General features: G+C 41.4%; 1 protein-coding gene across 1 annotated transcript in view; it reads left to right on the top strand.

The window, feature by feature from the left end:
- LOC144785850 (myosin-4-like) overlaps positions 1-22,669 on the top strand; it is a 41,670-nt gene extending 19,001 nt beyond the window's left edge. The window contains exons 12-39 of the mRNA XM_078664694.1: positions 1,942-2,091; positions 2,189-2,359; positions 2,446-2,752; positions 2,867-2,943; positions 3,105-3,192; positions 3,298-3,415; positions 3,738-3,861; positions 3,946-4,082; positions 4,174-4,429; positions 4,521-4,763; positions 4,854-5,030; positions 5,237-5,382; positions 7,274-7,364; positions 7,472-7,861; positions 7,944-8,070; positions 8,416-8,534; positions 10,707-10,903; positions 10,994-11,177; positions 11,262-11,427; positions 12,458-12,582; positions 12,687-12,995; positions 13,084-13,287; positions 15,172-15,297; positions 15,563-15,733; positions 15,822-15,926; positions 17,144-17,239; positions 21,205-21,339; positions 22,533-22,669. Of these exons, the coding sequence (XP_078520820.1) occupies positions 1,942-2,091; positions 2,189-2,359; positions 2,446-2,752; positions 2,867-2,943; positions 3,105-3,192; positions 3,298-3,415; positions 3,738-3,861; positions 3,946-4,082; positions 4,174-4,429; positions 4,521-4,763; positions 4,854-5,030; positions 5,237-5,382; positions 7,274-7,364; positions 7,472-7,861; positions 7,944-8,070; positions 8,416-8,534; positions 10,707-10,903; positions 10,994-11,177; positions 11,262-11,427; positions 12,458-12,582; positions 12,687-12,995; positions 13,084-13,287; positions 15,172-15,297; positions 15,563-15,733; positions 15,822-15,926; positions 17,144-17,239; positions 21,205-21,339; positions 22,533-22,550 (4,557 nt within the window). The 3' untranslated portion in view covers positions 22,551-22,669. The remainder of the gene's footprint in view (positions 1-1,941; positions 2,092-2,188; positions 2,360-2,445; positions 2,753-2,866; positions 2,944-3,104; positions 3,193-3,297; positions 3,416-3,737; positions 3,862-3,945; positions 4,083-4,173; positions 4,430-4,520; positions 4,764-4,853; positions 5,031-5,236; positions 5,383-7,273; positions 7,365-7,471; positions 7,862-7,943; positions 8,071-8,415; positions 8,535-10,706; positions 10,904-10,993; positions 11,178-11,261; positions 11,428-12,457; positions 12,583-12,686; positions 12,996-13,083; positions 13,288-15,171; positions 15,298-15,562; positions 15,734-15,821; positions 15,927-17,143; positions 17,240-21,204; positions 21,340-22,532) is intronic.
- Positions 22,670-23,095: the final 426 nt, after the last annotated feature.

The following is a 23,095-nucleotide window of genomic DNA, read 5'->3' as shown; positions in this document are numbered from 1 at the left end:
CTGGTTCTGTGGGTGGCACAACCAGTGCTGCAAGCCCATCAGCAGCATTTGGATTTACAAGCCGTGGGCACACTCAGTGCACTGTACTAGGGTCTGACAAATAAACCAAATCAGCCAATCATGGAGTCACTAATACGTACATCAATTTAGAATAGAGAGCACTTGCATTGTGGCATTGGACAGCAGTGGCACAGTGCCCAAAGCATCTATAACCAGCAAAAACACACGAGGCAACAGCAAAAAATGGAAGGGAGACCCACGCCAAGATGCCAGGTCTAACACAATGTCACCGCAATTTGTTCACTAGGAGCTTCCACAGGGCAAAATCTATCTAGTGGCCTGAGCTGAGCGGTCTCCACCCTGTCATCTCTTTTCACTCATGCAGGGACAAGGACCAACGAATATCAGCGTAGTGGGGCCAACAACCATGCACCTTCTCCTCCCAGTCTGCCCTCCCGATGCTTCAGTGTCCGCGGAGAGGGAGTTTTGCGCACCTACACCTTCGTGACAGGCCTCCACACTGCCCGTTCTGCCTCACGGGCCACTCAGCGCCTTTTCCGTTGCCTCTGTCCGCACTGCTCTAGAATGGTAATTCTCTCCTTCTGTGCTTCTTCCCATCCACGAGCCGCAGGGCATCAAGCATTAGCGCGATGTCATCCCCTTCAGCCTCAATGTCCAACAGTGAACTTTCTTAAATGTCCTTGCAGAATCTACTGGTGTCCACAAGGCAAGCGGAGCCTCACGCGACCCCTCCTGTCCACGTCCTTGCATGGCCCCAGTGCCACATCTGTCCTCACCAGCCCGGTCCACATCTAGCTGTCATAACTTCAGAGTGTTTTACGTCTCTTCCACTCCACTGTGCACACGCCAGTTAGGCTCACTCCGTTGGAGGGCTCAGCCTGTCCATCCCGCCCGCCACAGACTCTGCTCAGGGTCCAGTGCTCAGCGCCTCACGTTGTGGTGGGGAGAGGGATGCGGGCCATCTGCACCTTATTCTATTACAGGAAAGGGGCTTCTCTGGCTTCGCTCACTGCGAGAATCATTGTCTGGTGTCCCGATCTCGCCATTCTCCGTCCTCGCCACCGTGCTGAGGGTGCCTATTAGGCCTCTAGTTTGGTGCGTCACCTGTTCCATAATGAGATCTTCTTTCAGCCTGCTCTGTTGTGGACCTTGGTAATCTGATCATGTTTTCTGAATTTGGACAGTATGAAGATCACAGGATTATAGTAGGATTACGAAACGGGCCGGCAGAACTGGTGAGAATAGCTGCTAATTGGCCATTTTGCTGATCACTCCGCCACTTCTATGCATTATCACATCTACACACCGGAGACAGGATTAAAGTCCAATACAAATTACCTGAATAGACAGGATATTTCACCTATTTACTTCACATTAAGAGTACTTGTTGTATAGTTATTGTCTAGGGAAGGTGTATAGTGACTTTGTTTTGGAAGACACTCTTTTTTCTTGCCTTACTGATTTTGGAACTGGAACTAGGACCATAAAATTCATGCTGTTACTCCAGCCTGAGAATGAAGAAGAAAAGCATTCATCCCTAAAACCACCCCCTACATGCAGATCTTCTTGCAAAGATTGCAGCTGAACTCCCAGAGAGAACAAGAGCCTTATTTATGTATAAACCTGACAGGTATTATCTTACAATGTGCCATATAATAAAACAAAAAGTTAAAAATGAAACTACTTAGCCCATTCAGCACCTGGTATTTTCTAGCAATAGGTGTGGAGGACTTTCTCAAGAAAACAGCAGTATAGCTTTAGGAGCTCACACCACAGCCTCTCTGCAAGCAATCTCCTTAACCTTTCCTTCTTTGTGTATGACTAACAAACATTTTGGGATCTTTTAAACATGCAGAAAATAAACAATGTACGGCACACTACACTACTTGAAGCTGACCAATTTAATCTTTTCCCCAAAAGGTCTATAATTCCATTGGTGCACTCTCCAAGTCTATTTATGAAAAGCTCTTCTTATGGATGGTGATACGCATCAACCAACAGCTGGACACCAAGCAAGCCAGGCAATACTACATCGGTGTCTTGGATATTGCAGGGTTTGAGATTTTTGATGTAAGTTTCAGATCTTTTGGTGGGTGATGTTTTAAACCATGCTGACACTCTGATCACAATATATATCTAATCACAGAAAATCTGTGTTATGTTTCAGTTCAACACCTTAGAACAGCTGTGTATCAACTTCACCAATGAAAAACTGCAACAGTTCTTCAACCACCACATGTTTGTCTTGGAACAAGAGGAATACAAGAAGGAAGGCATTGACTGGGAATTCATTGACTTTGGCATGGATCTGGCTGCCTGTATTGAGCTTATTGAAAAGGTGGGTGTCTATGTGAACAACTTGTGGATTTCTATATATAATGAACAAATACGCTTAAGACTCACAGAAATCTTTATACTTCTCAGCCCATGGGTATTTTCTCCATCCTTGAAGAGGAGTGCATGTTCCCCAAGTCTACAGACACATCCTTCAAGAACAAGCTCTATGACCAACATCTGGGCAAGTGCAAGAACTTTGAGAAACCTAAGCCAGGCAAAGGAAAGGCTGAAGCTCACTTCTCCCTGGTGCATTATGCTGGTACTGTGGATTACAACATCACTGGCTGGCTGGAGAAGAACAAGGATCCATTGAATGACTCTGTCATCCAACTGTATCAGAAGGCATCCCTTAAAGTATTGTCCATGCTTTACACAGCAACTGCTGCAGAGGCTGGTAAATATTTTGCAGTAACATAACATGTAAAAAGACATAAAGAAAAATATGCAAAGTGCGCACTTTTGAGCAAGTGCCTGATGATGGATTTGTTTTGCTATTTTCAAATTATAGAAGCAGCTGCTGCTGGTGGAAAGAGTGGAAAGAAGAAGAAGGGTGGGTCTTTCCAGACGGTGTCCGCTTTGTTCAGAGTGAGTAGTACACATACATTTATATTTCTGCTGTACAAATAGCCTTTTGGTACACAATACAGGACAATACGTCTTCAGAATTAATTGTTGCATCAAATTCGTGAAGCATTGACTAAAATATTTGCAATATTTTAAATACACGTATATCACTACTACTACAGGAAAATCTGGGCAAGCTGATGACTAACCTGAGGAGCACTCATCCCCACTTTGTACGTTGCCTGATTCCTAATGAGACAAAGACTCCAGGTAGAGTGTCTCTTTAATGACTACCCATTCGTACAGTATTTGACTATCACTGTGTTACTTTTGAGCATTAAGTGAACTGATATGAGCTCTATTCTCTGCCTTTAGGTGTAATGGACAATCATCTGCTGATCCATCAGTTGAGATGTAATGGTGTCTTAGAAGGCATCAGAATTTGCAGAAAGGGATTCCCAAGCAGGATCCTCTATGGTGATTTTAAGCAAAGGTAAAGAGACTGCACAAAACAGTTAAATACATCTTAAACCATAACTAAACAATTGCACAGTGCATAGTTATATTACAAGAATAGAAATGTATATGATACCTTTTTAGTTAAGAGTTAGCATAATTGTTTTATGACTCATGGAAAAACAAGGATATGCACTGACGTAGTGAGAGAAAGCAAACTCATACACAGGACTTCTTTCTCATAAATATGTAAGATAATATTTGTATGAGCTTTCCATTTATCAAATTCATATTTTAAATACTTTAAATAAACCTGATGTTATTACCACAAAACTATGTTTTTACATAATTTATTTAAGGTACAAAGTGCTCAATGCAAGTGCGATTCCAGAGGGCGCATTTATTGACAGCAAGAAGGCTTGTGAAAAACTGTTGGGTTCCATAGATATTGACCACACACAGTACAAGCTTGGACACACAAAGGTAGGGAATTATGTAATCACTTCATAAAATGGAAGCTGATGATATTGGAAGAAGAAATTTTCTCATTCACTTTATTCATTAAAGGTGTTCTTCAAAGCTGGTCTCCTGGGTGGTCTTGAAGAAATGAGAGATGAAAAGCTGTCAGAGCTCATCACACGCACACAGGCGGCTTGCAGAGGGTTCCTCATGAGAGTAGAATTCAAGAAGATGATGGAAAGAAGGTTTTTATCAGAACTGATTCATCAGTGCAACTTATATTATTAATCCAAATGGGTCCTTTTTTAACTTCTTCTTTATTTCAACCCCGAACAGAGAAGCCATAATGACCATCCAGTACAATATCAGGTCATTCATGAATGTCAAAACCTGGCCATGGATGAAGCTTTACTTTAAGATAAAGCCTCTTCTGCAGAGTGCGGAAACAGAAAAGGAAATGGCAAACATGAAAGAAGAGTTTGAAAAGACAAAAGAAGCTCTGGTCAAATCTGAAGCAAGGAAGAAGGAACTGGAGGAGAAAATGGTTTCCCTTATGCAGGAGAAAAATGATCTTGCATTACAAGTTCAGTCGGTAGGTGAAATTTCATAAATTTCAAGGATGACTAGGTAAGTTTTTATAAACAAAAATTAATTAAACATACTTTATTGTAATATTCAATTAGGAAAGTGAAAACATGGCAGACGCAGAAGAAAGATGTGAAGGTCTTATTAAAAATAAAATCCAACTGGAAGGTAAAGTGAAAGAGTTGACAGAAAGACTTGAAGACGAAGAGGAAAGTAATGCTGAGCTGACAGCCAAGAAGAGGAAACTGGAGGACGAATGCTCTGAGCTGAAGAAAGACATTGATGACCTTGAGCTTACTCTTGCCAAAGTAGAGAAGGAAAAGCATGCCACGGAGAATAAGGTAATGTGATGAAGTTCGATTTAAATCTAAACATCAACATAGTAAATGGAAGAATAATTAAAATGACAGCTACTCATCTGTGTGATTTAGGTAAAAAACCTCACAGAGGAAATGGCAGTACTTGATGAAAACATTGCAAAGGTTTCCAAGGAGAAGAAAGCACTCCAGGAGGCCCATCAGCAGACCCTGGATGACCTACAGGCAGAGGAAGACAAAGTCAGCACTCTGACCAAAGCCAAAACCAAGCTGGAACAGCAAGTAGATGATGTAAGTGTCCATGAAAAGAGAAATAATAGAGAAAACCTCAACACATTTCTTGTTATAATGCTGAACCAGTATATCGACTTTACCAATAATACGTGTAGCTCTTTCAAAACTCTCCAGTTGAGTGACCATTTTCATCAGTAATTAGTATTAAAGATAACAAATCTTTTTGAATAGCATTAATTAACCGATATGTTTAACATTAACAGCTTGAAGGCTCCTTGGAACAAGAGAAGAAACTTCGCATGGACCTAGAGAGGGCCAAGAGGAAGCTTGAGGGTGACCTAAAGCTGTCCCAGGAAACAACGATGGATCTTGAGAATGATAAGCAGCAAAGCGATGAAAAACTGAAGAAGTTAGTGTCAATAGAGAAAACCTAATTCCTAAAAACATGTTTTTGTTTCAGTTTCCATGATGAATATTTGTAACTTTTTTATAAATTGTTTTGACTAAAAAACGATTTGTTGTTACTGGCAACTTTCAAAACAAATGTATATATTTAGAAGACATAAATTTCGAGAGTACCTCATTATTGAAAAGTATACATAGTTATTACATTACATTTCTTGTGTGTCTTTAAATGTGTCTGTTTCCAACAAAACAAGCCCGGACTCGGGAGGCAGAGGTCTGCCACGGACAAAAAGAGGGCACTTACTGAGATGGATGACAGGTTACACAGGGCACAGAACACAGGGCAAAAAAACAAACACCAGAAGGGAAAGCCCACTCCAGGGAAGAGAGAGGATAGTACAAGAGAAAGAAAGGCATCAGAAGAGGAGTCCATGGACCTCAGCTGACTGATAAATAATCATAGTCAAAAACAGCTTGCTCCATGCACAAAGAAGGGTAGCATTAGGGCCTAAAGATGCGACAGAATCCTGATAACCTTCTGTGTCTCACACCTGGAAGAACAGTCTCACTGGGTGTGATTATCACATCTCGAAGATGAAGAAAATGTAATTTGTTGGTGTGTGAGTCCCACCCCTTTGAGAACAGTCTCAATTAATTGAATAGTCCTCTTGTGGCTAAGAACGTGGTTTAAATTCATGTTTCTTAAATATATATATATTTGTTTTAGAAATGTTCAAGATGCCAGAAGAACAGATAGTGACCATTGGAAATGTACAAGGGATTACACTCCAAGAAATGAGTTTCACTGTAGTGAAGTAGATTGCGATCCAATACATGTACCTTGAAATGCCATCTAATTAATTAGGTGTGATTTTCATTTCTTCGACACATTATGGCTGCAGTTAGAATGTAAAAAAAAAAAGCATAGAACAATTTATGTAGAGGCTGCAGAAAAAAAGACGTCAGCAGGCAAGGGGTAGGGGGAACACAATAAAATAAATCTGTGGTTACCGAAACATCATGCGGGAAGTTTCAGAAGAGGAATAAGGGTGGGGGAAAAGAGATGAGGATAGGCAGATAAGCAGAGGTGCTGGGACAAATACAACATGCTACCACTGACACTGACACAATGGCACTTATTCATATTGTTCGTAAGTTCTGATGGGCCCGGTAACATGAGTTACCAGGACCATTGGGATTACGAGTAACATGGTAATACCAAGGGCACTGACATCTCCCCTTAAGGACTTCAGCTGGTCAAAGAAGCTGGAATTCCTTGGCAAAAATGCGGTAAGGAGTAAAGAATAAACAGGGGTATAGGTGTGGTAAATCAAATTTACCTGGTTTTACCCATTTCTACGTGGATAATCAGGGTCCAGCCTGTAATGGGGTAATATTAAGGTTTGTAACTGTAGCTACTGGACCTGAAATTTCCAGCGTCATTACCAGTCTGTATGTAATGAGGGCTAACCTGGCACACATGGCACAAAGAAAGAAAAGGGGGTGGCAGATCAGAAGGAGGAGAGAGCTATAGACTACACAGGGTGAAAGGATGGGGCCCAAAGACTGCATGGTGAGAAAGAATTCAGTGAAGGCACCAAAGAAGTAAAGGAGGCAAGACAATAGCTGCCAGGCTGCCACAGAGCACAGGAGGCAAGGGCAAAGCAGAAGCAGGGTTAGTGGGTGATTGTTGAAGCAAGCATCAATTAGATTTATAGGCACTGAAGTTATATAGTGTTTTATTGTATTATTATTCTTTTCTTATTTTGTATTTTATTTTGTGTTAATAAAGTACATTTTGTTATGTTCAAACCAATAGACCCAAAGCTCTACTGACAAAATCCTACGCTTCTATAAATTACTTGAAAATAACACCACATTTTCCACAAAAACAGGAAAGACTTTGAAATCAATCAATTTCAGAGCAAGATTGAAGATGAACAATCTCTTGGAGCCCAGCTGCAGAAAAAAATCAAAGAGCTTCAGGTACTTACATTTAATAGATGTACTTCATTAAGTTAACTAGCATGGCAGAAATGGATATTGTTATCATTAGAATGCCATTTATAGGATTTAATATTTTAATATTTGAGGCTCGTATTGAAGAACTGGAAGAGGAAATTGAAGCTGAGCGTGCAGCTCGGGCAAAGGTTGAGAAACTGAGGGCTGATCTCTCCAGGGAACTTGAAGAAATCAGTGAAAGACTGGAAGAAGCTGGTGGAGCCACTTCAGCCCAGATTGAAATGAACAAGAAGCGTGAAGCAGAGTTCCAGAAAATGAGGCGAGATCTAGAAGAGTCCACTCTACAGCATGAAGCAACTGCTGCTGCCTTTCGCAAGAAGCATGCCGACAGCGTTGCAGAACTTGGGGAACAGATCGACAATCTGCAGCGGGTCAAACAAAAGCTGGAGAAAGAAAAGAGTGAATACAAAATGGAAATCGATGACCTTGCCAGCAACATGGAGAATGTTTCCAAGTCTAAGGTGAGACATTAGAATTCATTCTTCTGATAATGAAAGTTAATTCAGTTGTGGATTATAATGCAAATACAATCTTTTTTTAAAGGCCAACCTTGAGAAGGTTAGTCGGCTTTTAGAAGACCAACTCAGTGAGGTTAAAGCTAAAGACGACGAGCATCAGCGTCTTATTAATGACCTCACCACTCAGAAGGCACGCTTCCAGACGGAAAATGGTACAAATTTTAACACAAATGTTTGTTGATATATTGCACATATCCTTAAAGTTATAGAGTAATCCTTACAAGATTCGTAAAGGAGTATTTAGCAATATAGATACCCAGTTTCACTATGCATGACTGATTGCATTCTTCTCAAAGCACCTCACAATTTTCTTTAATGTAATGCATTCCTTATGATTGTGGATTCTTCAAACAAAGTTTCACACTCTTGGTGTGAGGTGATAATCACTACATATGCACAACCTCAGGAAAGGATTCCCAAGAAGATACACCAATATGTCAGGAAAGCAATAAAAAATTACATGAAAGGTACTTATATGACTTGCTTGTTTGTTAAAGGTGAACTCTCTCGCCAGCTGGAAGAAAAGGAATCGTTGATCTCCCAGCTCTCTAGAGGCAAACAAGCCTTCACTCAGCAGACAGAAGAGCTGAAGAGACAGCTGGAAGAGGAAACAAAGGTACCTTATTTTCGACTTTTAAAACTCTGTCCCAAGCAAATGTCTTCCCAGAATATTGAAGACCACATTTTGCTGACAGAAACAGCATTTGAAATGAATGAGATGCATTTTATGGGAATAGTAGCATAAGGGGATCTTAGACACAATATTAATAGAGCTCAAGAACATGCATACGTCCCTTTCAAAGCATCACCGCCTTTTCATCCGCGTCAGTTCAGGCAATGGAATGCAAACTACGTTTTCGTGCAGTTATGGAAGCCAACCCAAATAGAGTGGATGAGTTTGTCTTATTCTTGTATGACAGCGAAGTGAAGTGGCTTCAAAGGGCTCTCAGTTCAGATAGAAAACATACAAAATTAGTCAACAACTGATATACCCTGGGAGAAAGATCTCTGACACCACTGGCCGAAGTCTTTCAAACTTTCTACCTGGAAACACAAGCCGGCCAGTGCTTGATGACAGATCAGGTTAAGAGAGGTGGTGACAGGAAAACCTTTTACGGATAAAAACTGGTGCCAGGACAAGAACCCATAGGTTATTGACATTTGTAGGAAATTATACTGTTCTGTAACAGGGTATACCGAAATGCATTAAGGCAGAAGCAACTTGGCCGCATATCTTAGTTCTCTCAAATTCACACAGCTGAAGGTATTTGAGCAGTATGATCTCCTCAAGTTAATGGAGGCATGATAGTAATCTGTACACCTAGGATAAGCAAAAGCTCACAATTACAGTAAAGGCACATTAGCAAATCAATATAGGCATAGTCATTGCTGCCTGAGTCCATATTTCGTTAAAACCTCTCTTAAGCCTGAGCTCAACATAAAGACTTTTTTTTAAAACAAATAGTGGCCCATAAAAAAATCATATCAAGTCACTGATATTTGAAGTATTTTAGTTTGTTTACATATACTTCTGTCACGCCAGATCATCACATACAGAAATACATTGCTCTATATGACTGCTCCTTGATACAGGATCCGCATGAGTCTGGACCACATGAGTCTGGACATTTCTGCAGCATTTGACATAGTCTCCCACGCCATTTTTATCCAACGCCCATTTGACATCAGGATCCAAGGAATCACACTCCTATGTTTCTGCTCTTTCTTCTCTTGAAGTGCCTAGTCAGTCAGCCTGCAATCATACCACCTCGAATGCAAGCAACCTCATCTGGTAAGTTGTGCAAGGATCCTACCTGAGCCCGACCCTCTTCAACGCATACACGATCCCTCTAGCCAGCATCATCCACTCTGACAACATCAACGTCCTCTCCTACACCAACAACAACAATCGCATTTGCTTTCACAAACCTGCCAAACACATCCGCTCCCCTACTTGCATACATCCTGCTTATAGGGAAAGCAGACCTGGCAGTCAAGCCCTCTCTTACATCGATCCTAAAGCGTGGGACAACAAGCTACTACACTTAAGAGCCTCCTCCCCACTTTTTAAACTCTACAGGAAGCTGAAGACCTGGCTTTTCGAATAGTCCCCTCTAGGCCTTAGGTTTGGCTAGGCTCACACCTGCAGCTCGCTTGGTTACCAACGCCCCTCGTCGCACTCCTTCTTTCCCCCTCCTTCGCAAATTACACTGGCTCCCCATTCGTAAACTCATCCATTTTAAAATTTGTTGTTTAGTCTTCAAAGGCCTCCATCAGCTTGGCCCTATATATTTATCCAACAAATTGACCACATATACTCCTTCGCGCAGACTTCGTTCAGAAGGCAAAGGCCGCTTGGTCATTCCCCGCTTCAAGAAAACCCAGTGGGGAGGGAAAGCCTTCTCCCACCTGGCGCCCACAATGTGGAATCAGCTACCCAAGGCACTACGCCTCACCCACAACTACTTCAGTTTTAGGAAGAAACTGAAGACATTCCTGTTTTAATTGTTATGATCTCTTGCCTCTACTGTCAGCGGTGCGGAGATACCCCATGTGGGGCGATTCAGGCACTCTATAAATCACCTGAAAAAAATAAATTAGCACTAGGATACCCTCCTGGGTGATAGTGCACTCTACAATTCTACATAACCTAATAACATAATGCACACTTATTGTTGAACAAATGTCATTCAAAAACAGCACCACACTTCTACTCTTTCATACTGAAATGCTGTGTCATACAATATTAATACTGTGAAGATGCATTTACATTTTGGTCTACTTACAGGCAAAGAATGCCTTGGCACACGCGTTGCAATCTGCTCGGCATGATTGTGATTTGCTCCGTGAGCAATTTGAAGAAGAACAAGAAGCTAAGGCAGAGCTCCAGCGTGCTCTGTCGAAAGCCAATGGGGAAGTTGCCCAGTGGAGGACCAAGTATGAAACTGATGCCATTCAGCGGACAGAGGAACTGGAAGAAGCCAAGTATGCTGAGTTCAATAAGCCAATATATGTTGATGTGAAATAGTTGAGTTATTTCCACTGTATACTAATCTGGTTCTTGCAAATATCTAGGAAAAAGCTGGCTCAGAGACTTCAGGAAGCTGAGGAACAGGTTGAAGCTGTGAACTCCAAGTGTGCATCCCTGGAAAAGACCAAGCAGAGACTACAGTCTGAAGTAGAGGACTTCATGATCGATGTTGAGAGAGCTAACAGTGCTGCTGCAGCTCTTGACAAGAAACAGAGGAACTTCGATAAGGTAACACTTGACACAAAGATTCATAGAAAGCATTTGATGTACTTTGTGCAGTTTTACTAAGTGTGCTGCATAATTTTTTAACAGGTTCTTGCAGACTGGAAACAAAAGTATGAGGAAGGCCAGGCTGAATTAGAAGCCACGCTGAAGGATACCCGCTCCTTGAGTACTGAACTGTTCAAGATGAAGAATGCTTATGAGGAGTCTCTGGATCACCTTGAAACCTTTAAACGTGAAAACAAGAACCTGCAACGTAAGTTTCTCAGTATATGCTAATGAAGCTCAGTTTACCCAAGATACAAATACATGGTAGCTGTTTACAATTTCGCCAAGCTTAATCTCTCACTAAAATTTAGTTAACATAATGGCCAAAAATATTTGTGATTTATAAGGGATTAAGATGCCTGTTTTAAAATACAAAATCTTTTTTCAATAGTAACATTATTGTTAATTTGAGAAATAGCAACACCTGAACTATAGATGTATCGCACTTAAGTTTCTTTTAATCATCAATGATGCTATCTTTGGTTTGAGTCTGTTCTAGAATTATGATAGAAAACTGCCCAACATTTTCTATTCATCTAAGTCAGCAATGAAAGATGCTTCTAAGTCAGACTGGCTGCCATTGCAACAAACACTCTCTATGAAATTTCAGAGACTTTTCTGAAAATTGTTGTGGACCATTTAAAGGGCAAGTCCATGGTTGAATGAAGTACATTCAGTTGGCAGTGATTTGAACAAAGAGTTAACTTTTAAGGCAGAATAAGAGGCTAGTGACTCTGAGGTTTGTGCACAGATGACTGTATTATTTGAAGCAGAAATGAATCAAAAGAATATGTTTGTGATAAGCTAAATAATGGAAGGTTAACTAGAGAGAGTGTAAAGTAAGCCTGTAAAAAGGCACTGGGTTGAAAGTTAATTAGAGATAGTGTAAAATAAGCATGGAGAAAAAGCCACTAGTTTGCTGGAGACCACTTGACAAGACTTAAAGGTCAAACCCAAAATATTTACAGAAGGCTACTTATCAAAACTACAGATGAGAAACGTCAAACTATTTATAATGGCATAGAAATCAGTTGAAAATCTCAAAGCACAAACAATTTCATTTCGGATATACAAAGAGAAATGATTAATTAACAAATTGTATGTAGGGGAAAGTCAGCACAGCAATGTCTCATACAAATTAATCTAATTAAAGATGTCTTTTATATCCCTTATTCAAAGGCTAATATATATTTCGTTAGAAATTTTCTACATTCATTGTATATCTATATCCTTTCCAGAGGAGATATCAGATCTTACTGAGCAGATTGGAGAAACTGGAAAGTCTATTCATGAACTGGAAAAAGCAAAAAAACAGGTTGAGCAAGAAAAGAGTGACTTCCAAACAGCCCTGGAAGAAGCAGAGGTATGTACAAGAGACATGTTAATAACAATAAAACAATTCAGTTGAATTGGTGAGTCTGAGGAATGATGAAATGGTTTTCAAACTGTATTTGTATGTTATAAAAGGGATCATTGGAACATGAAGAAGCTAAGATCCTGCGAATACAACTTGAGCTGAACCAGGTGAAATCCGAGGTTGACAGAAAGATTGCAGAAAAAGATGAGGAGATTGAACAGTTGAAGAGGAACAACCAGAGAGCTGTAGATTCTCTGCAGAGCACACTGGATTCTGAGATCAGAAGCAGGAATGATGCCCTGAGGGTAAAGAAGAAAATGGAAGGCGATCTTAATGAAATAGAGATTCAGCTCAGCCATGCCAACCGCCAGGCTGCAGAAGCACAGAAGCAGCTCAGAAACATACAAGGTCAACTCAAGGTACTTTGATAATAACAGGAGACAAGTGGGGTTCTACCTTTCCTTTTGGGTAAAGATAGCTAAGTCATAACATGGTTATTTTTTATAGGATGCCCAATTACATCTTGATGATGCTACTAGGGGACAAGAAGACCTGAAGGAGCAGGTGGCTGTCATTGAACGTAGAAACAATCTGCAGCAGGCAGAAATTGAAGAGCTAAGAGTTGCTCTCGAACAGACAGAACGATCTCGTAAATCTGCTGAACAAGAACTTCTTGATGCCAGTGAACGTTTGCAACTCCTCCATTCTCAGGTAGAACCTTTTTTTCGGGCCTAGATTTCATGATGTATAAATATCCTATTACGAACAATGGGGTCTTATAACGGGTGCAAAGAGAACATAGCACATGACATTCCTGTCAGGTATAGTGTGGTTTGAAACCAATCATGAACTTGGTGTATTTCCAGTTGCTCACAGGTTAATGTTGAATGTATTGCAGAACTTGCTTGATAAATTTCAATCCTATTGTGTGGATAAGAAGTTGGAGATTAATTCGTCCAAAACAAAGTTCATGGCAATTAGTCCCCATAAGAGTTAAAAAAAAATAATCACTGTTAATGATGAAATGATCGAGCATGTGCAGAGTTTTAATTATCTGGGTATTACTTTGGATGTAAAAATGAATTGGAATCCACAAATTGAAAAATCTAAAACAATTCTGATACAAAACCTAGCCCCCATAGTCAGAAGGCACAGGAACAGTTATTCTAGAGCCGTATCCCCCGCAATTGAGCTGTTTAAGTACAAGGCTCAATCTGCCACACTTTATGGAGCAGAACTATGGGGCCACGCTGCTAAAAATGCCTTTTCAGTGCACAAAAATAATTTTTTTAGACAACTATTAGCAGTACCACGTGTCACACCCCTTACCCCACTCTTCCTTAATCTAAATATACATGGCTCTGATGATCATGCCATCTTACGTCCATTATTATATTGGATTTGTCTGTGGGCAACGGATAAATTAATTGACTACAGAGAAGCATTAAAAGAAATTATGGTAATAAGGAACACAACTCGGCTGCTGTGGTTGGTCCATATCGAGAACTGGTTCTCCAAATTGGGGTTATACCACTATTGGACAGACCCAGGATCTTTGAACCTAACTAGCAAAAAGCTACTGCGGGAAAGGTTCTGGGATTCTGTCCTAAATTCTACAATATATAATTCAAAAACTGGAGTATTAACCCTCAAATTTCTTAAAGTAAAAAGTGAAAGTAGCTTTGAAAGCCTTATGGACGAAATTTTGCCAAATTTGCCAAAAACATTGTATTTAAAGTTCCGTTATGGCATTCTCCACATTAAAGCTAACACTTCAAAATGGGCATGTAACAAGGGTCGTATAGGAGATGATTTGCTTGAAAAATGCGAGCTGTGCGACATGGGCACAAGGGAGGATGTTATATTTCTCTGTCCAGCATACCAACATAGTAGAAAGAAGTGGCTAAAACCCATTTGTCGCCTCCTAGGTTTCAGACGTATTAGGAAAGCAGAAAGAGTGTTTAAAGCTGATACTACACAGACCATTGTATTTAGCTTAAGCCGATATCTTTTTGCTGTAGCAATAGCACGAAGAAGACGAGGTCTGAAACTGTAATAGTTTAGGTTATAGGATAAGGCATCTGACACAAAAATTGATAATGATGTTGACATGGTTTTGGTTTTGTGGTGGATAAGATATTGAGTGATTTGCACATCTAAATTTTGTTACACGAAATGGATGAAATACCTTCTAAAATTGTATTTGTCTTTTAACATGTTTTTTTTATCGTTAATAATATTAACCAATATTAGCACCTGGTATTTATTAATATTAATATTTATTAATATTTATATTCGTTGCAAGTTTTTAAACAGTGTGTTTTTCATGCATTTAGCGAACTAGGGACTGACAGATTATAATAGCGGATTAGGAATTGCAATTGTCTGGTTTTGTTAAACTCCCTTCAGAAAAATACTGCATTGTTTATCATGACCCTTTTTTATGGCCTGCTATCAATAGGAAAGTGAAATTGTTATTATTGGTACCACTTGTTTTTAGAGATTGTATTGTTTCTTATGTAAATGATTCTTTTATGGTTTGTCTAAACAAAATAAAAATTTGAATGAATGAATGTATGTTTCTTTCTTTTTAAGAATACAAGTTTGATCAACACCAAAAAGAAGCTTGAGAGTGACAGCAGCCAGCTCCAGAGCGAAGTAGAGGAAGCCATCCAGGAATCCAGGAATGCTGAAGAAAAAGCCAAGAAGGCCATTACCGATGTAGGTTCCTTATTGAAACTAAGGAATTACATAAATTTTTATTATTGAATTATCACAAAACAATATACATATACACTTGTGACTGGTTATTGCACAAAATAAAAAAATTAATTTTAAAAGATCAGTCAAATAAAACCTTTGCTTACTCCCACCGTACCTATATGGAGTTTATGACTACTTGTAGTTAATTTGATTCATTAGAAGAGTGTGAATCAAAAGAATCTGTTTTGTTCTATAGTAAGTCTCATTTTATGCTTTCCTGAAGGCTGCTTTGATGGCTGAGGAGCTGAAGAAGGAACAAGACACAAGCGCCCATCTTGAGAGAATGAAGAAGAACCTGGAGCAGACCGTGAAGGACCTGCAGCATCGCCTGGATGAGGCTGAGCAGCTCGCGATGAAAGGAGGGAAGAAGCAGCTCCAAAAACTGGAGAGCAGAGTGAGTTACAGAGGAGAGTGCAAATTGTTAGGGTTTGGAGGTAGGGGTCATTGAGGGAATAATATAACCATATCAATTCCAACTTCAGGTCCGTGAACTGGAGAACGAGCTGGAAGCTGAACAGAAACGTGGGGTAGAAGCCATTAAGGGTGTCCGCAAGTACGAGAGGCGAGTTAAGGAACTGACATATCAGGTATTTGTGCATTAGCTGTTCGAATTTTGTTATACTTACCACTTTTCTATATGTAGATAGGATGTTTTTTCACTAATTGCTTTATGCACGGTCCTGAAGAATCGCCACTGATCTGACTTTGACAATCACAAGGTGAGAAACATGTCGACCATCTTGGAGTAGAGTAGACATTCTGTCACATAGTTAACAGAACACATTACTTCTCCCTTAGCTTTTTACTTTAGGCAGGGTATCCAACAGAATAAAGTTTTCCAGAGGAATTCCTGACCTATTTTAAAATCACACCACACTCATCTACACTTATCTAGGACCCTCACCCCCACTGCACCCTTACGGCAAGGAACAGAAGATCTCCGGCAAAGAGCCCCTTTAAGGGTGCCCGTTGGGCATTGCAGCGCCAGCCCAACAAGGAGCAGGCTCATATGATGAAGCATGACACCTAGCTTGCTCGGTGTGTGAGAGCCCTAGTTCTGAGAAGAGGAATTCCCCTTCTCCTCTAATCTATCCCACCCCTGTTTTCTTCCCATTCTTTGAAAGACTATATTGTCTTGGAACATTGTGGTGAATATTACTTCACCTAGGAACTGCATACCATTTTTTGTTTCACTGTGTTCAGGGCAAGTACGCTGGACCTTGTATCAAAAGCCCATCTAGTATTTTCCCCCTTTTTTGATAACGAATATTGTTATAGTCATACATAATTGGCTATTCTCCATGAAATTTAACTTGACTGTACCTCGCATTCCATTCCTTTACAGATTAGCTTTTCTTTTAGCTCCTCTGAGTAATGCTTTTTATAATGTAAAAAGTACTACTTTTTAAGCACAGCCTCTCTAAGTCCTCGATTCACTTAAGGCGCCTTGGACAACTGCATCTGCTCACACCAGAAGACATGTCCAGTGTGTCTCAGAAGCTATTATAGTCTACCATTTTTATGTGTCTTTGATAACCTAACTGAAAGTTTTGCAACACCCAAGTACATGCAGAACATGCTGAACATGCATATCAGCATAATACTATCAGAAATCTAAACACTACAATTTCTCTAGATTTCTTTGCACCTTATTACTGTACATCCTCACCCATATCGATGTTCTCATCAAAGTAAACATCTTCTACATCATAGTCAACATTTGTTTCTAAGTGTACCAGACAGTGGTCATTTAAAGTACAACCAAATACTGCACTGATGATGTGTATTTTCCTTTTGCTTAAAGTCTGAAGAAGATAAGAAAAATGTCCTAAGACTCCAGGACCTAGCAGACAAATTGCAATTAAAGGTCAAAGCCTACAAGAGACAAGTTGAGGAATCAGTAAGTTAAAAAATATTTTTAAACATACTGTTTATGTGAAACAGGCACCTATGCACACATAAATATAGAGCTACTGGTTCACAAAATGACTTTCTTGCTATAACACTGTGATTATACAAACAATATGTGATAAGAATCTAACTGCCACACTATGCAATAGCAATGTTGAAAAGCAGAGCTGAGAATTCTTAAAATATATTAAAAATAAATTCCCCTCTAGGAGAATGAACTATCATAACAGTCCATGATTAAAGCAATGCGCCGCCACTTACTTTTATGAATTGCCAAACAGATTCTGATAATAGGAAGGGCACTCTAGTTTGTACCCTTAGCCAGACAGCTGGGCATGTAGGAACTTTTGATTAGAGGTGCCTCGTGCGGGTAAGGGGCCAATGCGCCAATGGAGTTTGACACATAGCCTGATGGTCCGACGGCACAGGCCTGCTAGGGTGTGAGTATCCTTGGGAGCTGAGTTTGCCTGGGGGTGGGCACAACTATGAGACGCAATGCCTCTGTGGCCGGCTGGGGCCCATGGCATCGGAAACCACCACTCCTCTTCTGGTGTAGCGAGGCCAAGGAGTGGGCCCTGCAGAGACATCGGCAGCTCAGATCCCTGTAGAGCTGTTGGTGCGCCAAGCGGAGAAGCGGGCCCTCAGTGGGGCTAGAAGTGACTTGACAATGAGTCCCTCCCCCGTCGAGCCCGGGTTGCAAGGCCACACGAATGGCCATTTGGACATATGGCTGCTGGTGAGGGAGCCGGTGGATAATCATGGCCCTGCTGGCCCCTACAAAGGTGTCAATAAACAGTGGGGGGGAGGGCACGAGGGGCACCATGCCACTGAAGGAGGCCATGGAGGGCCACGCTCTGGTTGGAGCCATAATGGACTTGAAGCCCACACAGCCATGATCCTGGCAGCCATCCTAGACATGAGAGAGGTACCAGGGCATAAAATAGAGGCAATGGTGATTGATGTGGATCTATTTACCCTGGCCGATAGGGTCACTGATGCAGAGTCGACTATGGCCCAGCTCCAACCAGCTGTGATGGACCATGAGAACAGGTTGATCAGGCTGCAGAGGGAGATAAAACTCCTATCAGCCAAGGTGGAAGAGACTGAGGGGCGCACCTGCCTTAACAATATGCATTTGGTGGGGGTCACAGATTGGGCTGAGGGACCCTTGAGGTAACTCTTTGTAGAGCAATGGCTGTCTTCCGAGGTCTAGGGGGAAGGGTGACAAAATTGTTCTCTGTGGAGAGGGTGCATAGGGTTTTGGATCGGTCCCCGGCACCTGGAATGATAACCAGACTAATAGTGGCTGGCTTGCTAAATTTTAGGGACAACATCCTACACTTTGCACCAGTTCATGTGACCTGGCTGATTGATGCCAGCCCAATGAGTATCTACTCAGATTATTCGACTTCAGTCCAACATAAATGTGAGTCCTTTTTGTTTGTCAAGAAGAATCTGTGGCATCCCAACTTCAAATATGCCTTTCTGTTTCTGACCATGTCTGGGTGATAGTGGGCACATCAGTTCATTTCTTCAGGGAGGCAAAGGAGGTGTGGGACTTGCTGGCGAGGCAGGGCCACCTAATGTCGCAGGGCCATTCTGAAAAGCGCTCCCCTGGTGCAGACTTAACAGCCACAACAGCGTCCATGTCGGGGCTCAAGGGTGACCCCACCAAGGCTGAGGCACGAAAGGAGAGACAAGGACAAGATGGTCGTGGAGTTACAACGTGGCCTCCTGCAGCCCTCTGTGGCCTTTGCTTGGAATCTGGGGCTATCTGAAGATGGATCGACTAGCTCCAGTGCAGACGTTGAGAAAGTGGACCTCTCGATGGTCACACAATGACAACAAATAAGGTCGCCTGATGGGCCACCTGATGGGGGATGCCTATTGGACCCCGCTGGGGTTTAGGGCTAAGGGGTTGTGATATGAGCAGGATGGCTGTGCTCTGGATGGAGTCTTAATCAGCAGGGACCATAACTCCTTCTGGATGAGTTATGGTGCTACAACAAAACCCAAAGTTGGGGGGGGCAATAGGTGCCTTGAGCATTGAGGGATGGTTCATTCAATACTTGCAGCACGAGGTGGCAGGGATTAAAGCGGCAAATGCGGGAATTAGGAACGCTCGGATTACTCAGAGACAGTGGTGAACAACTAGCCAGGGGCACCTATCTTAGAATCCTCTCCTGGAATGAGATCAGCTGGTCGATCAGCACTGGAGACATCGCATTCAGACTTAGGTGCGTTGGCAGAGCTCCAAAGACTGTTGAGCCACAGGCGCGGCAATATGATTGGCATCTCAAAAGTGGATGGTCTCTGGGGAGGGGAGGGAACGTTGATGTGCTCAAACTTCCAAAGGCCGTATAATATGCCGGGGTGGGGAGGCATTTTTTATGAGATCTACAGATGACGTCTATTTTGACACAGCAGATCTACTGCACTCAGGACCAGGCGGACGAGAGCCCATTGGAGTATTGGGCACTGGTCACCCCACTTTTTGTAGAAATGCTATTTCACAACTGTATTAATCCCTCCTCATGAATGGCCAGGCCCCGTTACAGAGGCTGTGATAAAGAGGAGAGGAAGACCTGGGTATAATGGAGGACATTTAGTGGGAGGAGGCCTGTAAATACCCCAGGGAAGTTGCCATCCAGGTGGGGTTCCAGCTCATTTAGTCAAAGCTGTTGCACTGGGCATAGTTTACATGCATAAGGCTCTGTGTTATGTGAGATGTGACTGGCTCGCTGCCTGATGGGCTTTCACCAGCGGGAAATGCTACTCCTTACAACTTGGGGGTGCTCAAGAGTAAGGGCCATCCAGGAAGGGGTTCAACTTAGGCACTCTGGGGTGCTGGGGTGATTGCTGGAGCTCACTCCTCGTTGGTCTGCCTGGGAGTCTGGGGTGAGGTGACCCAAGTTAGCTATACAAGCTTCCATGGAGGGATGTGATAAGTTATTTGGATTCTGTACAGATTCTGACATTGAGAGACTGGGAATCCAATAAGGAGTGGTGTAGGCAGGAAGAGTGGCTGATCTACTGCCCAGAGGGTTGACTCCGGAAGTTTGTAAAGCTATGGGATCATTGGTCTGAGGAAGATGGGGAATGATGGAGGGGAGCCATGGGGTAGGAGAGTTCCTGGAATGGCTGTGATCTGTGTGGGTCTAGGGATAGAATTGTGCCATTTTCCGATCTGAGTATTTACCAACTTCATTCTGACTTAAGGCTGACACAGTCACTTGCTGTTTCCCATGCATCTGAGTGCCACAGAAACCTGGGGGTTTCGGTTAACATATGTAACGTTTTACAAATTATTTGTTGTAAGAAAATATAATAAAAAGATTTAAAATGAAAATAAAAGAGGAGCCTCTGAGTGGTCCAGACGAGAGTCTGGATTTCCACTAGCCCAGATGGGAGCTGGAAGTATTGATCTAATCAATTGAAAACTTTTCAATTGGATTGCCATGCAAAGGTACACGTGTGAAGGAACAGGCTCAGTGGAGTTACATATAATGTAATGGCAGATAAGGAACACGGGTAGTCTTGGCTGACACAACATGCGCGGAACAAATGTGGGCCATTTGCTTCTGGATTAGAATAGTTCATTCAGATATGCGCTGAAGAATGACGAGGTTCAGCAGTTTCGAGTTCAGATTAGGTGAATGATTTTCTATTGACTTAAATTTGTAAAACAGCTTGCATCAGGGACAAATCTTGGTACTTGACACTGTTTGCATTCCTATCACATGTGGTTCAAAGAAAAGCGTCTGGTTTTATACCATTTAGATGGGTGGACCAGAATTCCCACCACCTATACATATGATATGAAGTATGTTAGGATGCGCTTTTACAACAGTAATAGAAAACGATCCTGTTTACAATTGGCATTGTGCAGCTAGGGTAGGTCTTCAAATTCATTACATGCAGGTGACTTTTATTTTGTTGCTTTCGTCCCATTAGGAGGAACAAGCCAATACACATCTGACTCGATTCAGGAAAGTGCAACATGAGCTTGAAGAAGCAGAGGAGAGGGCCGACATTGCTGAATCCCAAGTGAATAAACTCAGGATCAAGAGTCGTGATGTTGGGAGCAAGGTAAGCTAAATCAAACAGACATCATAATCACGACTTTGTGTTTAGTTTTTAACTTTGCCAACTTCATACTCTGTTCCAGCTTTGGAGCACTTTAACGAATTTGAAGTTGCAGTGGACGGATTAAAAAGAGTGAGGTAGACTTACAGAAGGATGGGAACTAGCGAAGCCAGTGCAGACTGGGAACTCAAGGAAGAGTTTAATTGTATTTAGCTTTTGCAAATCGGGGATCAGGCAAAGCCATGGAGAGGGTGGAATTTCGACAGATTGTAGCACTACTGGAGATGGTTAGCTCTGTGCCTTTTTAAGCTTGCAGCAAGAGACTCTAAGTAAAAAACAGTTTTGGATCTAGCTGTCAGCTTTTAGGACCTTGAAAAGAGTTTGTCTCCTGAGTTGAAAATTTGTGTATGGCGGAAATACTTAGAAATAATTCAAAGCAATTGTTATGTACAAAGTCAATGTAAGCTGGAGTTCAGTAGAGGTTCAAAGTTTGAATACATTGATCTGGACGTCGAGAGGCGCAAAGCAATGGCCACCTAGATGGCACTCCAGAGGTCCAGGCAGGAAGGATCAGAGAATTGCAGCTCTACTTGTACTTCACAATTAAGGTGGTTTCAAAATGACTTTTTTTAGATGGTATATCCCTCTTGGGTGTTCTTTCAGCTGCTCCTTTACTTTCGCAGTGAATGGAATTCATATTTATGTGTAAATCATAACACAAAATGTTCTACCGATGTAAAAGAAAATTCATTAGTGGCATGTGAGGGAAAGAAATGTACCTCTGTGCCACAAAAGTATACTTTGAAGGATAAGACCTACATTCTTAATCCCCATAAACATAAAAGCTTATTTTTTGAGAAAAATACATACTTGTTCTTGACGGTGACTGCCTTTAGCGATAGTCATGGATTGATATTGCCCTCATAACGACTAGTTATACAAGGCTGCCAATTCTAAAATGTTCTGATTATAAGTCTGGTAAAAGTAATAAGTTGCGTTTGATCAGTGTTCATTTTAGAAAAATACAATGCCGTTTGTGGATTAATACTTTTTTTCCATAGGTGTTTTGCTCCCTTGAAAGATTCAACTTATTTTTAGTAAAATGCTTGCTTGATGCTGTCAGTAATAACTCACATTGTGTCACTATGGAAATACATATTCCAATTCATGCTTTAATAAATGTGTCTTTCTCCTAGAAAACCGAAGGTGAATAGTTCCTATACTTCTATCAACAAGTGAAGAATTATAAATTTGCAAAATGTGAATTTTTTACTTCTTTGAACCTTTTTTTTATTTCAATCTGCGCAACAATAAAAGTGTTACTGTATTACCAGTTTGGCTCATCTCTGCATTAAATATGGACTTTGATATTCAGGGTGGAGTGTCTTCAGTAGGTGTTTGTGAACGTTTTATACTTTTTAAATGATCCTTTCATTATCTTCTCTTTCATTGTGTGCTAGGATGTGTCAGCTTCAGACCAAAAGTAACATTCTATAACAAGTAAATAAAAAGGAAAATGAAAAGTAACATAGAAACAAGTTGCAGTGGATCCACACATGGCATACAACACAAATCTAAAGTGGAAGCCTGTGTGGGGATGTACGGCATTACGACGCGTACTTTTACAACGCGTGCCGTTACAACGCGGTTTTTTCAACGCAAGTCGTTACCACGACTTGCGTTGGAGGGGGTGCGGACTTAGGAATTTTTTAATTTACTATTCCAACACCAGCCTACGTACAGTAGGGAAGGTGTTGGA

The sequence above is a fragment of the Lissotriton helveticus genome, chromosome 10, assembly GCF_964261635.1.
Source record: "Lissotriton helveticus chromosome 10, aLisHel1.1, whole genome shotgun sequence".
Lineage (NCBI taxonomy): Eukaryota > Metazoa > Chordata > Amphibia > Caudata > Salamandridae > Lissotriton > Lissotriton helveticus.
Note: the sequence above shows the minus strand (reverse complement) of the source record. Positions and strands in the feature narration are given on the sequence as shown.